This window comes from Hippocampus zosterae, chromosome 2 (genome assembly GCF_025434085.1).
Source record: "Hippocampus zosterae strain Florida chromosome 2, ASM2543408v3, whole genome shotgun sequence".
In the NCBI taxonomy this organism is placed as follows: domain Eukaryota; kingdom Metazoa; phylum Chordata; class Actinopteri; order Syngnathiformes; family Syngnathidae; genus Hippocampus; species Hippocampus zosterae.
The window spans coordinates 35486852-35503018 of NC_067452.1; the positions used below are offsets into that span (position 1 = coordinate 35486852).

Here is a 16167-nt window from a genome sequence, read left to right on the forward strand (position 1 = left end):
TCATTAGACAGCCGTTTTTTTTATGTAACAAACCTGTCTTCTTTATTTGCCTTGTTAAGTTGTTGATGTAGGATGCATACCTTTGAAAAGCACCCCAAACCTACTTCTCACTATACGGGACTTGTATATAGGCCATTTCCTTGGATTTAAGCGGTTTACCCTTTTGGTTTTAAAATATTATTAATGAAAATAACCTGCTCAAAAAAAAAATAGAGGGACACTTGGAGTTGCATTGTGCTGTTTAAGTGTCCCCTTTATTTTTTAGCTTGTCATTGTTTACGAGCCTCTCTCCTTTTTTCTCCCGCCTCGATTTTGACGCATGCACGGAGGAAATCTTATTGTGGCACAGGATCGTTCCACTTGCTATCATGATGTAGTTAAGGTGTGCTTTGAGGTCAAGTCAAGTTAAGTCAACAGTATTTATAGAGCACTTTCAAACAGCCATCGCTGCATACAAAGTGCTGTACATGGAGCGATTTAACATACACAATAAACAGTAAGACGAATCGGTGATAAAGGCGGTAGAAAGCACCAACCAGTAAAATCAAGAACAAATCTAGGTCATGCTGAGTCGAACGCCAAAGAATACAAGTGAGTTTTGAAGATGGGCAGCGAGGAGGCTTGCCGAATGTTCAGTGGGAGGTCATTCCAGAGAGATGGACCAGCAACAGAAAAGGCTCGATCCCCTCTGAGCCTCAGTTTAGTTCTTGGTACGTCTAGCAAAGACTGGTCCACAGACCTGAGGCGCCGGGCAGGGGTGTAGGGGCGGATGAGCTCAGAGAGGTAAGGTGGTGCGAGATTATTCAGAGATTTGAAAACAAAGAGGAGGATCTTGAAAATAACTCTAAAATGAATGGGGAGCCAATGAAGGGATGCCAGAGTAGGAGTTATGTGCTCCCTCTTACGAGTACCAGTCAAGAGGCGAGCAACGGCATTCTGGACCAGCTGAAGGAGCTTAATGGAGGACTGGCTGACTCCAAAGTACAGGGGATTGCAGTAATCCAGCCGGGATGTGACAAAGGCATGAATTACTTGTCTCAAAGTGTTCATGTGAGAGGAGAGGTTTTATTTTGGCCAGCTGTCTAAGGTGAAAGAGGCTGGATTTAACAACGGCACCAATTTGCCGATCGAGTTTGAAATCACTGTCCAGTTTAAGGCCCCAGTTTGAGACCGTTGTTTTCAGATAAGGAGACAGGGGGCCCAAGTCTACAGGTGTGTGTGTGTGTTATCTGATGTTCAAGCATCAGAGGAGTCACACAGTGTGAAGAATGTAGGTGAAACGGATTGCAGGGCTCCATATGTGCCCTACGATTGACTGTCAGAGTCCAGGGTGCTCCCTCCCTCGTGTCCAGCTCGTCCACAACCCTTATTGAGAGCAAGTGCTTTTTCGAAACAAATACGTAAGATAGAAAAACCTCCGAACAGTATTTAGTACTTATGATGTGTTCAAAAAAAGAAGGCACATTTTCAACTCTACCGCTTCTGCTTTCTTCAGGTACTACGCCGACATCCGTCAAACCATCTCAGCCAGTGACCAGGAGATGAACTCAGCCCTGGCAGAGCTCTCCCGTGTATGTTACCTTCCATGTCTTCCAATGTTGGAAAATGTTGTCCATGCTTAGAACCTCTAAATCATTCATCGCGGTTTCCTTTTGAGATGGATGTTAAGTTTAAAATCAATTATGAATGGAAACCAATGCGACTCCTTTATACCCCCCCACCCCCCGCACCCCCATGGTTCATCTATGTTTTCACCCGTCTAAACGCAGAACTATGCTGGAGAAGTCAACTTCCTGGTGGCTTTGCACGAGCTGTACAAGTACATCAACAAGTACTATGATCAAGTGAGTGTCACAAAATCATCCAGTGTGACAGTTGCATGTTGACGACGTGCAGATGGTAACTGTACATTTGAAAAATATGTGTGGTTTAATATATGCCGTACATTTTAAGTACATTTCCATACGAACGTAAAAAGTACGTTGATTCCTTTTCATTTTTCCTTATTCAAATGCATAACTGTCACTATAGCAGCCGGCTTGTTGGAAGGCGTTTTCTTTCTCGCTAACAATAATAATAATAGCTTTGCAGTGCTTCCAATGCACAGTACGGGATGGCGCATGAGACCATCAAATTCATACAGAGTATCAGAGAACAGAATTTGAATAGCATTTGGTCGATGCACCAACTGTCATTTAACAGCTCTTTATTTGCCCGCAGAATATTAAAAATGACATTCCAGCAAATATTGTCAAATATCAAAGCGGCGAGCTGCTTTGATATTTGTGTTTGTCTTTGTGTTCCTTATTCTAGCAAATAATGCAACTCTCATGACAATATTGTCTATTTATTTTCATTTGACCATTTCTGTCCAATCCAACAAGATCGTCACAGCCCTGGAGGAGGACTGCACAGCCCAGAAGATGCAGCTTGGATACAGGCTGCAGCAGATTGCTGCCGCCGTCGAGAACAAAGTCACAGATCTATGACCCAACACCCAGATTGGTTTTCCTTTTAAACCATGAAGACCTTGAAGGGAAATGATATGCCATCTCTTGGAAAGCAGAACAATTTTATACCCAAACCAAGGACGTTGTGGAGCATTTGAGAAAGGGAAACGATAAGGAAGGATGTTTGCTTTCCACGGTGGATCTCGACGGAAAACCACACAGAACATTCCTAAAAATGTACAAAGTACATGCATTAGTCCACATGAGACACAGGAGATGGAAAAAAGGGCGAAAAGCAAGAGTGCCTGACTTGAAACGCCTCTCCCAATTGTTAGAAATGTCTTACGAAAAAAATTGTCAACCTTGGAAAGCGGCCTTGACAAATTTGCTTCGAGTTACCTTCGGTTGTTCTTTCAAGTCATCCTCAATTCAACGGGGACCCACTTACTCGCGGCTCTTATCAGAAATACTGTACTCTAAATAATGCAACCAAATCAAGGTTTTATCAAAACCCTATAAAGTAACTTTTCACTCAAAAATGGATCCGTCCAACATGGAAGATGATAAAGACATTCCTTGTCCCTCGCCTTCCCGGAAATCGGTACAAACAAGATACAACACTTCCTTAATAAAAAATAAATAAATAAATAAATAAATCACAAAGGAATGTCCGTTATTGAGGCTTATGAACAAGATCACTTTCTTCTATTTGTCGTCTTCTTTTTTTTTTAAACTAACTAAAGGAGTTCGAGCAAATGTCATTGACAGTTGCCTTAAAAGAACATTTTGAAGCGGCGCTTTTCCTAACAAAAGGCGCTCACGCGAATGTCATTGACGGTTGTCTTAAAAGAACAATTTGAATAGGTGCTTTAAATTGTGCGGTTCATTTATTTGCAACTAGGCCGACGGGCATGACAGAGAAAGCTTTTGTTGTTGCTGTTAGCATCCCGACATTAGCATTTAGCATCTCTGTGCCAAAGCGCAGCCTCACTGTGCCATGACTGAAGCTTTTGTTCATTTTTTTTGGGGGGGGGGGGTGATTCGTCGTTGTAATCATCAAGTCTTCTCCAAACGTAAGCGTATTCAGAAAAATGCGTGTAAAACCTGTCTCCCCCGACCCGCTATTCGGTTTATTTTAACGTCTGTTGGGTTCATGAAGGTACCTTTGATCCTCTGTGAATTATTTTGCCTTGAAACGTTTTATTTATTGTTTATTTATTTTATCGGTAAACGGTAAATGTTTAGGATTTTGCTGCATCAGATACCCTTCCAAGTTCAATGTATTTTATTTTTCATTTTCAAAGCAAAAAAAAAATAATAAAAAATAGCCATCTTTATTTGAAACCTTTGGGTTGTTTTAAGATGTGAGCTCTTGCTGTCACTTCAGTAAAAACCAAACACTTTTTTTTTGTTTCATGTGTTACTGACTATTTTTGCAAGCCCTCACCCTGTACATACACATTAGTGTTGCTTGTAGCTTGCGTGTGGATGTGGACGCTCTTAATTGTAATTTCTTTTTTTCTGTAGATGCACAGTCTTCCCAAGTAATCCTGACCTAACAATGGCTGAACATATCACAATAAAGTGTTCCTGGTTCTAACAATGGTTTGACTTCTTATAACCCATTGCGATACATCAGATTAATATTAGAGTTGTCTTGCCGGCTTTATTTGAGACATGCTCACATTCTTATTCATAACCTGAATGAAAAGGCAATTAACTATGATCTTCTACAGCGCCGCCGCTACGGAAGGGCACGTGATGGATCCTGGTAAGCCGTTTCATTCCAAACTTTGATCTTTTAACTTTTATCTTCCAAGTCAGTGTCATTGAAATGGTTTGCTCCAAATTACACTTCGCTCACTCTGTCGATGCCGTTTTGTTTGTTTGCTTGATTCTGTCAATAAGTTTAATGGGAAATTGAGACCAATAAATAATCATTTCTGCTACTGATAGCATCAAACTCACACAATTTGCTGGATACGAGCGAATTAAATAGGTTTCTTCAGTTTCAGGGTGTCCGGGCTCTCCCCTTGAGATAGGGTGAGAAGCTGGGTCATTCCCAGGAAGTCTACCCACAGCTTCTCCATGTTGAGGGAAGCCAGCCGAGGTGGATCGGGCATCTGATTAAGATGACTCCTGAACTCCTCACTGGTGAGGTGTTCTGGGCACGTCCCACTGGCAGGAGGCCCCTGGGATGACACGCTATGTCTCCTAGCTGCCCTTGAAGCGCCTGGGGATCCTTTCGGAAAGAATCGGAAGAAGTGGCCAGGGAGAGGGAAGTCTTGATGCTTTTGAGGTAACTTTTTTTTTCCCAGGTCTTATTCTGAGATTTTTTTTCCAATACTCACATTTCCATGAAATAAAGCAAATAGTAATTCCAGTGGAATTTCATAAAATACTGAACTCCGCAGAAGAATGCTATTATTTATTTTAGGGAAGCGTCTGGGGATCCTTTCGGAAAAAATCGGAAGAAGTGGCTGGGGAGAGGGAAGTCTTGATGCTTTTGAGGTAACTTTTTTTTTCCAAGTCTTATTCTGAGATTTTTTTCCAATACTCACATTTCCATGGAATAAAGCAAATAGTAATTCCAGTGGAATTTCATAAAATTCAGAACTCCGCAGAAGAATGCTATTATTTATTTTAGGCAGCAAGTTTCAGATCTGATCGCTTTTTTGGATCAACATGTAAAAGGTTGTGGATCTCTCTGAATCCAAATTTGGATGTGCTTTATCTCACTCATTCTTTTCTTGTAGGCCAGAACAGCAGCTAGTTGCCAGGCTACCAAATGATTGACATCTGAGTTGTAAATAGTATGACTTCCGTATGTCCGCATTTAGCAACCTGTGCCGCGGGCCAAATTTCCAGAAAGGGATGAAAGTCTGTAAGAACATATTTAAAAGTAGTTCCTTTGCCCTCAGGGACCCGAAAGCAACACGAGCCCAGCCCTAAATATTTGACATGTCATCAAAATGTGCAATGCAAACAACTCCACGTTGCCGCATATGCGTTTGCGTTTTGTAGCTATGTCAATCAGCAGGATCAGAAGAAAAATAAAAGTGGATTGCGTGTTTCTTGACAGCCAACTCTTATCCAGACAGCTTTGGGTGAGTGAGCTGGAAAGGAGACATTTAGCCTCACTTTCCATCAGTTCTCAGTGAATAATGCAGGCATCTTAATGAAGAAAAAAAGGCATATCCAGTATCCGGTATATCGAAAGGTGTCGCTCCAAATTAGGATTGTTTGGCCTTGATAGAGGTATGATGAGTACAACTGTCGTTGTTGTTGCCTTCACATACTTTGTGTGTGTTAGGAGTAAATCTGGGTTATCGCTTAGTTCCGAGGTCCTGGGAGGCCTCAAGCAGCTGGAGCTCAAGGATGCTGAGAACCCAAGAGAATACCGTTATGCTATGATGATGTTTCATAATTTCCCCCATGATGCGCATGCACTAATATAATAAATATGAATGATATACTTAACATGTACTCACATCACAACACTGGGATTGAACAAAAGGTATTATTTTAAATGATATTTTTCAAATAACCTGTCAAAATGTTGGTCTTGATTGTCATCCGCTAGTGTCCTTACACGTGATTGATTCACAGTGCCTTGCTTTATGTCCTAAATTCTTTTTGTGGCCGTCAGTATTTTATGTCGAAAAGACTTTGGACTGATAAAAAGTGTGTTTTAAAATTAATCCTAACTTTGTACAGTTATTATCCAAATCACTGGGTTTTTGTCAATCATCTTCATTCATGGTGTACAAATCGGAGAATACACAAATGACTGTTGGATTTACATGCTCACAGGTTACGTTTTATCTGGATGATATTTTAAATTCAATAATACCTGATACTGATATGCAGCCACTCTGTTTTGTCCATTCAACATCGACTGTTACGCTTATGGCAACTTTTAACTTTCCCAGAAGCCCACATTCGACTCCGACATACATAAGCAACATCCTAAAAGGCTTTGCATGTGCACAGCTCAAAATCAGGAGCAACGAAATGTGGAATAAGAATTCCAAGGGCCCATGAGTGACAAAGGCCCGAGAAAATATCTTCCACTGCCAAAAGATGCCATTTCTGACCTGACCTGGACAATTCGTGCTTTGTATCTCAGATGTGGTGGGAGGGAAATGAATCATCATCCATCCATCCATCCATTTTCCACCACTTATCCGGGGTCTGGTCGTGGGGCCAGCAGCTTTAGGAGGGAAGCCCAGACTTCCCTCTCCCCAGCCACTTCTTCGAGCTCTTCCTGGCGGATCCTGAGGCGTTCCCAGGCCAGCTGGGTAACATAGTCTCTCCAGCGTGTCCTGGGTCTTCCTCGTGGTCTCCTCCCGGTGGGACATGACCGGAACACCTCACCGGGGAGGCGCTCAGGAGGCATCCGAATCAGATGCCCGAGCCACCTCATCTGGCTCCTCTCGCTGTGGAGTAGAAGCGGCTCGACTCTGAGCCCCTCCCGGATGACCGAGCTTCTCACCTTATCTCTAAGGGAGAGCCCGGCCAACCTGCGGAGAAAACTCATTTCGGCCGATTGTATCCGGTATCTCGTTCTTTCGGTCACGACCCATAGCTCGTGACCATAGATGAGGGTTGGGAAGTAGATCGACCGGTAAATTGAGAGCTTCACCCTTTCTCTCAGCTCCTTCTTTACCGCAACAGACCGATACAACGTCTGCATCACAGCAATAAATCATCAATACACTTAAATTCAAGCTTAGTCATTGTCTGACCGCTTTATTCATCTTGTAATTGTTTCATATTTATCAATTATTCAAAAAAAAAAATACCATCGCCTTTCATCCTATCCAGCTGTATGATGGGCATGCCAAAAGAGGATTTCTTTCATAAACGACCTTGTAACTACACTCAGTCCTGAGCCGCTGACACTCCCTAGGCCAGGAAGTGGGTTTGTGATCACACACGGTCGTGATCACACAGGAGAAAGGAAACCCGATGAGAACCAGTCACCATGACGGCACGGACCCCGAATGAGACTTTATTATGTAACCTGAAGTGAATGAATTCGGCTACTCACGCAAAGCAGTAGGAGCCAAAGTTGTGGCAATAACACTTATCACAGCCTCTTCTGAATGAATCGCCGGGCTTGTAGTACTTGTTCTTATAAGAACACATACCTGAAAACCAAAGTACCAACACAAATGTGGAATGTAGTTTGATTTCATGTGTCAAAAAAAAACACTTTGTAATCTTTTCTTAGAAATTTAAGGTCCTGCAGAATGCAACACGAGCATTTTGTTCTGACCGTCTGGAGACACCATCAAAAGTTTGATTAACAGGAGATTCTTAATTTGCCTCACTGATTTGGGTTTTTTTTTCCTCTTCCCCAAATTGTACATTGTTGTCTTGCAAAATTGCATTTTCTCTCCAATTACAGTTGAAGTCACTTCAAACCAAAACCTTATCCAAAGTACCGTACTCATTCCACCCTCCCCCTTTTATGATAGAAGTACATGTGTATTTAGAGTTAAATTCACTTTTCCCACCCTTCATAACGTTATGACTTTATTTACTTAAGCCTACAATATTTCTTCGAAAATTATATCCTTATTCATTGAGAGTGTATATATTCGCAATAGACGTGTGTGTGTGTGTGTGTGTGCATATATATATATATATATATATATATATATATATATATATATATATATATATATATATATATATACCATTTTTACTCAAATGACTATTGTATATATGTATATAAAGTCATATAAATAACTATATTCTGGGTTTGTTTTTTGTTTTTTCATACATGGCATTACAATTGTTTTTCTATTTACTAATGCTTTTTTGTTCTTGGTCAGGAATGGTCAAATATCAAATGTTCCAATGCAATTGTTTGATTCAGTTAATCATGGCCAGAAAGACCACCAAAAAAAAGTACTACATTCTTGATTGCTATTACTACCAGAACAAAAAAAGTAATGATAAAAAATAAAAATCAAAGCTTACCTTTTATGTGGTACTAGCTGGTTCGCCGCCCTCCGGGCGGCTCATCAGCTAGTTCCTGCGGAAGGCTGGTAAGGTGGGCCTTCGGCCCACAAAAGTGTTGTTGCTTGGTTCAACTTTTTGTTCATCTTCATTGCTTATCGCGAAAATAAAGAGATGTTTAGCTCTACTAAATAACTAGCAATTTCATTGCAATGCTTGTGGGTAGACAACATTTTTTCGCTAAGATGCCCGCGCGATCGTAGTGAGCCACTGCCTGAGCGGCGCAGTGGCGGCGCGCAGCGGCGCGGTGAAGTAGGTACGTTTTGAAAAGGGACAGACGGAAGGACAGACCGCGTGCGGGCAATATATATATAGAAGATATGGAAGCCTCTGTGCAGCCATTGCTCAAAAGAAGAATGAGGGGCAAGCCGGAAACAAACACAAAAACAAAGGAGCATCATGGCAATGGGAATATTACCCATTGCCATTTTGATGTTAAAAAAATATAATGCTCAGATGATGGATGGCTGGATGGTGTTGCAGAAGGGAGAGATAGAAAACTGGCAGGGCAACGGCGCTGGAGGAACACGATGGAAGACCCCTGTTGTAGGGTTTCTTCAAGTTAAACAAATTAGATGCAAAAATGAAGTCGTTGGGTACACACCAACTTGGTTGAATTAAGGATACAATTTAATGTCGCTGACATGCAACAAAGTGTGGCGGTTGCTCGAGTCAGACCACACAGAGGAAAAGATGATTAATGATTAAATGATAAATGATTAACAGACGTTTAACCGGACAATATTTACAGGATTCACACGGCGGCTGGCGCTGTTACCCAATGCCACCCTGTCTGTGTATGCTTGTGTGTGTGTGTGTGTGTGTGTGTGTGTGTGTGTGTGTGTGTGTGTGTGCGCGTGTTGAGATATTTTGGGTTGTGTGACTCACCCACAGCGCTGCGGATGTAAATGACATCAACAGTCTCCTGTTTGACTGAACCTCAACTTGCTATATCAAGATGGATAAACACCTGCCACAGACTTCATATTTGTTCATGACTCACACCGACAAGCCTCTTCATTAGGTACACTTGAGCAGTTAAAAGCAATCCGCCGCAAAGAGCGAGATTTAACAAAAAGTTTGTCTTGAGAGTAATGATAATGTTTCATTTAATACTGTATATGGAAATTTCCAAAATGTATTGATCAGAAAAAAAAAACTAAAAAAAACATGCACTTCTGCGATTAAGGCAAAATGCCCCATGAAGGAGTTTGCATCGAAGCATGGCACAAACCAAACTTTTCTTTGGAATGTAAAATATTTTTTTATTCGACTTTCTCAAAATGTGTTTGAGTAACAGAAATTGTCGCAGTGAGTTGTAATACTATTCACACAGAGCAATTAATTAGACAATATAACTTCAAAATCAAAATCAGCATCATGTCAGCATAAACCATGAAAAGCAACAAAACTCATTTGAGACTCCGTCAACAATAAAGTCAATTCACGACTTGACTTCTTTCACTCTCTCTCTCTCTTTCTTTTTTTTTTTTTGTGAGTGAGTTTTCGGGGTGTTGAGTCCAACAGGAAATCATTTATTCGTGAGTTGAAATCAATTGAGAAGAATGATCTGGTTGAGACAAAACGACAAACATCATACGAAAACACAGCAAATGGAAACCTTAATAGAGAGCAAAACATGAATCAAAGCAACCTTCTGACATATATGCTCACGAATCATTTTTGTAACACAAAACAAAGCAACACAGTTTTAGAAAAAGCAAAACCAAAAAAAAAAAAATCTCATAATTGACATTTTGGCAACATTTCAAGAATTAATACAAAAGTCAACAAGAATCAGAACATAATCACTGGACATTAGTCAGATTTTGCCCCGTACTCCATCCACCCCCTCCCAACAAGATGTCTTTATACATGGTATTGCATGACAAAACACTTCAACGACATTTACAAGGTGAGCAAATATTTTAGGTAAATCGGAAAACACCTCCCGCCCGCCCCCGCCCCCTCTCGACGTTTCTTTCTATCTTTGAATTTAAGATCAAGTTGTTTAATTCAAAGTTGAGAAACATTTGCCCCCAAAATCCAAGTTAACAATCAAGTGGGGCATCTTAGTTATTTACTTCTTTTGCTCGATTCCAAACCGAGTGGACCCCCACCCCTCCCCCCCATTCGCAGACAGATCCATCTCACAACAACTGAGCGCTCAGTCGAAGTGTTGTAGTCTTTGAGTAGAAAAAAAAAACCCAAACAAATAAACAAACACAACATCCCTACAGTGTCACTACTTGGTTTGCTGGTTCTGCACCACGTCTGGATCAAGAGTTCTTAGAGGCACCTGGAGTAGTAGAAAGATGTGCTCATCAGGGTTAAGATAGCGTCAGCTCCTGGTCAAGGTTTATTTCAGTTTGGCGTCCACTCCTTGGGATTGGCAAACGTGGAGCCCAGGACTGGCTGATGTGCGGCCAATGACGCTCGCAAGTCCGAAAAGGACTACATAAGCCTCTTTCGAGTTTTTGTTTGTTTTGTGAAACACACCCCGGACCCTTTAAGTATTCCCGAGTGAGAGGAGGGTAAGAAAATCCTGATATAGTCCCTATCAAGACACATTACCACCTTTATGCAAAGCATAGAGATGGAAAATGTCCATGCTTCGGTGTCGGCATGAGGACTAGTTCTCTAAAAAGTGTAAAGGAAGAAGGTGGGACGGGGGGGGGGGGGGGGGGGGACAAAAATCACATTTTCGACCACATCCTTTACATATTACAACAATGATTTGCACACAGTTCATCGGTGGTTTCAAATCAAGGCTTGGCACTGCGATGGTTGATGAGGCGAAAATTGTGAGCGCGACAGCATCGTTAGATTCAGCATAAGGGCTATTTTTCAATATATTGACTGCTTGTCCCAGCTTGTAAACCCAGAGTCGTCAATCCAAAAAAGCGTCAAAAGGGAACCCACAAGGGACGCCAGCACACGCGCGTGTCTGCAAGACGCACTTATTTTCCCATTAGGAACCAAAAATACAGTGCTGTGTACATACAGCTTCCTGAGAGTTAGCTAGCTAGCATCCCAAAACAATAACCACACATTGAGGAGTACATCTAGCTATCCGCTCATGACTGTACCTGGACTATATAAAGCAAGGTCAAGGGATCTTCCTGCAGAGTAGGCTCGAGCGTGGCTCATGTTTCATATTGGCGTTTCGATTCGTTGACGGGAAAACATATCGCGCCGGTACGAAGTCACGGTGCCTTTTCAGACAAACCTGCAGATGTCTGAGGCGGGAAAATGACCGATAGTTTTAAAGTTGTTGACTTGTCCACACATCAGCTGTATACTATGCAGCTAAAATCAAGTTCGAAATCTGGGTTGAAACAAATGGTTGCCCTTTTACAGTACAGTGGACCTTCGGAATTTGAACACAAGCTCTTTTGCTTTCTTTTGTTTGACTCAGTATGACTTAGATTTGTTCTTGATTTTACTGCTTGGTGCTTTCTACCGCCTTTATTACGGATTCGTCTTACTGTTCATTGTGTATGTTAAATCGCTCCATGTACTGCACTTTGTATGCAGCGATGGCTGTTTGAAAGTGCTCTATAAATACTCTTGACTTGACTTGACTTGACTTGACAAGCTGTGTCAAAATATTTTTGCTGACGGACTTGATGTAAATTGATAGTTAGCGGTGGCATAATGAACTTATGTCGGCTAAGCTTCATGTGTGTGTTTACGCTTTGACCAGAAGGTCGTGATGTATAGGGAGCCTTCTTTAATTATTTTCCATTGTCCTGGAAGGGAAAATACACACAAACAACATAACGAAAAAAGAAAGAAGGAAATTGAGGAAGGAATCGTTGTTGTTTTTGGTCTTCTTCCATTCAAAGGATTTCAGCTCAATTTCCATTCCATTATTATTCTTATTTTTTAAATCAACCTTCCAAGCTCCAAGGGTCCACTGTATTTGACAAAGGCCTACTGTCACCGTCGTACCGTCGTAGATCCTACCAAATTACATATTTGAAATTGTCCTGTCTCATTCACGCGTTGCTGGTGCAGCAAAAACAGGAGCTACATGTTTATTGGAGCAGCAATGTAGCAACATATGTAGTACAAAGCTTATATCAGTAGTGTCATTGGTTTGGAATTCTAGGAATACCTTCACCGAGGAAGTGAGGTCTTCCTCCTTGGACTGTCGAGCCCGATAAAGGTGCAAATCCAGGATTTGTCCCCGTTCATGACAAAATCGCTAAAAGACACAAAGATCAGATTCTATCTTACTCGTGTTCCGGTGTCGTGCGACAGCACTTTTGTGAGGCATGGACATGTATGTGTGAATCTGAAAATAGAAATAAGAGAAAACAACTTGATGATTCAACACAAATTGGTCGGATTCCTTGAATGAAAAAAAGTAAGATCATTGGGATTTAGTAGGAACTGAACAAAAACATGATTAAATTTGATCATTTCATGAAAATAGTGTCCATCCATTCATGAATGTCTGGATGCATTTTGCAACAGAAATAGCAAAATACTATCAGGATGTCTTGAAACAAATCCAAGAAACAAGTTGTATTGTTTTTTTCCCCCCAGTTTTAAATGAAACGTGACTTTGAGACTGAAATCCCTCTCTCGTGAGTAAACATTACCTTCTGTACAGTGAGGTGAGGGAGGGGGTGAATGACTGAATAAGGAACTAGGGTGTAGGAATTTCAGTGAGGAAAGCATAAAGGAGTCCCTTTTTGAAATTCAGAAGCTTAATTTGAATTTGTGAATGCTACCAAGTGTAGGTGTCAATACGACTTCTGTGATTCTAGAAACAGAAACGCTCGATGATAGAAAGACTTTATAATTAGGTCATAAATGTGTTATTATTGATTAGGGGGGCTAAACTATTTTCAAACATTTTGCCTCTCATGCAAACTGCCATTAATGTGTACAATGGGAGTGATTCATAAGTCTGCAATGAAGTAGTTGCAGTATTTGTAAAACATAAATTAAATGTTATAAATGACTTTCCACAACAAGTGTGGGCTCACTGTTTCTTAAAGTGCTGCTACCTCTCGTGGTTAGTCTGGAATCTTGACGAATGCTTCCAGGTGTGACTGGCAAAATTAGAGGCTTTTCGTCAAATATTTGGACATTGTTTTGACGACCATTTACAACAAGCAGAGGCATAGTACAAAGGTGTCCTCACTTGTCACCTCTGACCTATGACCACTTTATGAACCGTTTATCAAAACGTTAATGAGGGTACGTATCACACAAAAGTCGTACCCTAAAATCTACAATTTGCTACCGCCTTAATTAACCCCAGCGCAGTACGTTTATTATTGTGCTGACTGACGCAGCTTCTGGCGTCGATCAATGTGACCTGGAACTGCTGCAGGCACCGTTGCTTGTCCAGTGAGTGCTTTTGGCCTCCCACTGATCGGAGGTATAAACATAATCAAAATCAAAGAAAACATAGAATCATAAATTCACGTTCTACTGTACTCTGGATAGCAAAGTCTGGTTGAAGAATTGAGGTGGTTTAAAATAAATAAATCACACTTGGGCACCTTACGAAGAACGAAGCGATGTCGGTCCACTTTTTCTTTAGTGTGTTGGTACAATAATAATAATAAGAGAAAAAAAACATATATATATGTATAATAAGCAATTATGAATGTTATTTACAATGTTTGGTATGTACAGCAGAGAATCTCCCAGAGGTGTTTGTCAAGCTGCTATGGGCCACTCCTTGAAATGTCGTTCACAGCCGACTGCTCTTGATGTTTCATCACGTGCGGCGGCCATATTGCAGATTAAAACGCAACTGCTGTACACGGAATCGCATTCGTCGCTTATGAGGATGTGTACAAAAACACACACAGCGATAAAGTTGCGAAACAGTGGTGTCAAAAGAAATCAATGACAGATAAGAGGTTGCTCATATTGAGAGTTTCTCACAAAAATGAAGACTTGAAAAGGATTTGTAGAGAAAGTCAAGTGTTCAATCCACTGTACAGACGTTCACATTTTTTTTCCTTTTTTTCCAAAATATAGTTCATCCCAATGAATTTGTTTGTTGAGGATTTTTTGTTGTTGTTGTTGTTTTATCGGACATAATCCTGTCCACGTGGTGTCTGTATTGACATTGGGTGATATCCTGATCGTTGGAAAGAAGAAGAGAAATAGAGAAGAAGAAGAAGAGGAAGAGGAAGAGAAACATAGAGGAATATCAGAAGAAGAGAAGATGTCCAGTGTGACGTCGTCCTCAGTGGAGACGTTGCACCCCGTACCTCGGCTCTCGTCTATCCCGAACCTCAATCTAAAAAAAAATAATAAAATAAAATAAAAAATAAACACAACACAAGAGAGTCACCAAAGGAATGACTAAACTCAATAAATAATCTATTGTCACAATACAGCTCTGTAATTTATCTTTCATGATTTAGCTCAGAGTTCAGTCTAGTCTAGACTACCGTATTTTCCGCGTTATAAGGCGCACCTAAAAGCATTCAATTTTCCCAAAAGCCGACAGTACGCCCTATAATCCGATTTTATATTTGTTGTTAGTTACACTCTCTTTACATTCTCCATTGAGCTGTTTACCTCTTTGTGTTCCTATGCCATCTAGTGGCGATTATTAGCAAGAACTAATTGGCACCTAAAAGGGTTCTGCCTGACACTAATTGACATGTGCATTCGCCAACACGCACTCGGAGAGCTTTATGAGCTCTGCGCTGCCATTACGAAAGGAAAATAACACCAAAAAAGCATTGTTAACTACTGACTAAACGAAGGAAGAAGGAGACAAGCAAGACTTCGAAGAATATTTAGCCCCTTGTGGCCATCCACACCTTTTTTGTTGAATCACTTGTCTTCATAACTTTAGTCTTTCATTTATCCTTTTATAATGCCATTTGTATTTATACGTTTCAGGCTTGCCAATGAATAAACCCCACATTCTTATGGACTCCGTGTTGTGCTTCATGCTACATCCTGAGGGAGCTGCATATGGATTCATATTCTGATTTCTTGGAGGTACTATTTTAAAAATTCTTTAAGCGCTTTGTCACAGCTGCAGCGGTTGTCAAGGCTAAATAAAGCTGTATTGTATTGTATTCGCTTTAGCATAGCTTCAACTAGTGGATGCAAAACGCAACTGCAGCCACAATTGTAGGTTTTTCTATCCAGGTTTCCCACTCCCACCCTGATTGCTGGAGCAAATGTTTTGACGATTTAAAGTTCTCACCAGGCATCCACAACAAGCATGACCTGTCACATTGTAAATGTCACTCGAGCTCCCTGTTAAAAGAATACACCAGATGGTGGATTTGGCGTCTCTTAAGTAATTTTATTCAACATTTACCGAGTTTTTTTTTTTTTTTCCTCCGATCCCTGCATTGGCTCCTCTTGGGACTTGTCTGCTGAGACTTCCCATGAATAGCTACCAAAAGACAAATTCACAACTTGCTCCAGTCCTTTTATCTGATTAATTTGCCATGAAATTAAACTCTTTGGCACTCAGACGATTCATTATTTTGGAGCCAGGGAAATACCTGTATTAAACGCCCTCCAGTAAGTACCCCACACACACACACACACACACACACACACACACACACCCCAGTAACACACACACGTTCGCTTTGGCATTATGCACAGAGGGGAAATGACAAATCGCAATATCACAGTAACACCTGTTCTCACGAGAAAGTTTTTTTTTTTTTTTTGGTCA

The 16167-nt window shown here is 40.9% G+C and overlaps 3 protein-coding genes and 1 long non-coding RNA gene across 6 annotated transcripts in view; 3 read left to right on the forward strand and 1 right to left on the reverse strand.

Moving 5' to 3' along the window:
• The window catches only part of LOC127590852 (plexin-B1-like), a 48723-nt gene extending 45204 nt beyond the window's left edge, over positions 1 to 3519 (forward strand). For both annotated transcript variants that reach the window (XM_052050353.1, XM_052050362.1), the window contains 3 exons: positions 1496 to 1571; positions 1770 to 1844; positions 2385 to 3519. In XM_052050353.1, coding sequence (XP_051906313.1) covers positions 1496 to 1571; positions 1770 to 1844; positions 2385 to 2489 — 256 coding nt within the window. In that variant the 3' untranslated portion in view covers positions 2490 to 3519. The remainder of the gene's footprint in view (positions 1 to 1495; positions 1572 to 1769; positions 1845 to 2384) is intronic.
• Positions 1 to 16167, reverse strand: part of LOC127591554 (LHFPL tetraspan subfamily member 4 protein-like) — a 219266-nt gene that overhangs the window by 178172 nt on the left and 24927 nt on the right. Inside the window, exon 4 of one of the 2 annotated variants that reach the window (XR_007959906.1) lies at positions 14451 to 14754. Coding sequence is in view for 1 of the 2 variants with exons in the window: in XM_052051774.1 (XP_051907734.1) it covers positions 14701 to 14754 (54 nt within the window). In the remaining variant the exon portion in view is untranslated. Of the gene's footprint in view, positions 1 to 13030; positions 14755 to 16167 lie in introns of those variants that run through there. The other variant, XM_052051774.1, reaches the window with a different exon arrangement.
• LOC127591231 (keratin, type II cytoskeletal 8-like) overlaps positions 1 to 16167 on the forward strand; it is a 114960-nt gene that overhangs the window by 64081 nt on the left and 34712 nt on the right. The gene's annotated exons all lie outside the window — the stretch shown is intronic.
• On the forward strand, positions 6997 to 8903 carry LOC127591671 (uncharacterized). Its single transcript, XR_007959922.1, has 3 exons — positions 6997 to 7391; positions 7510 to 7615; positions 8799 to 8903. It is a non-coding gene; the product is annotated as an uncharacterized LOC127591671 (long non-coding RNA).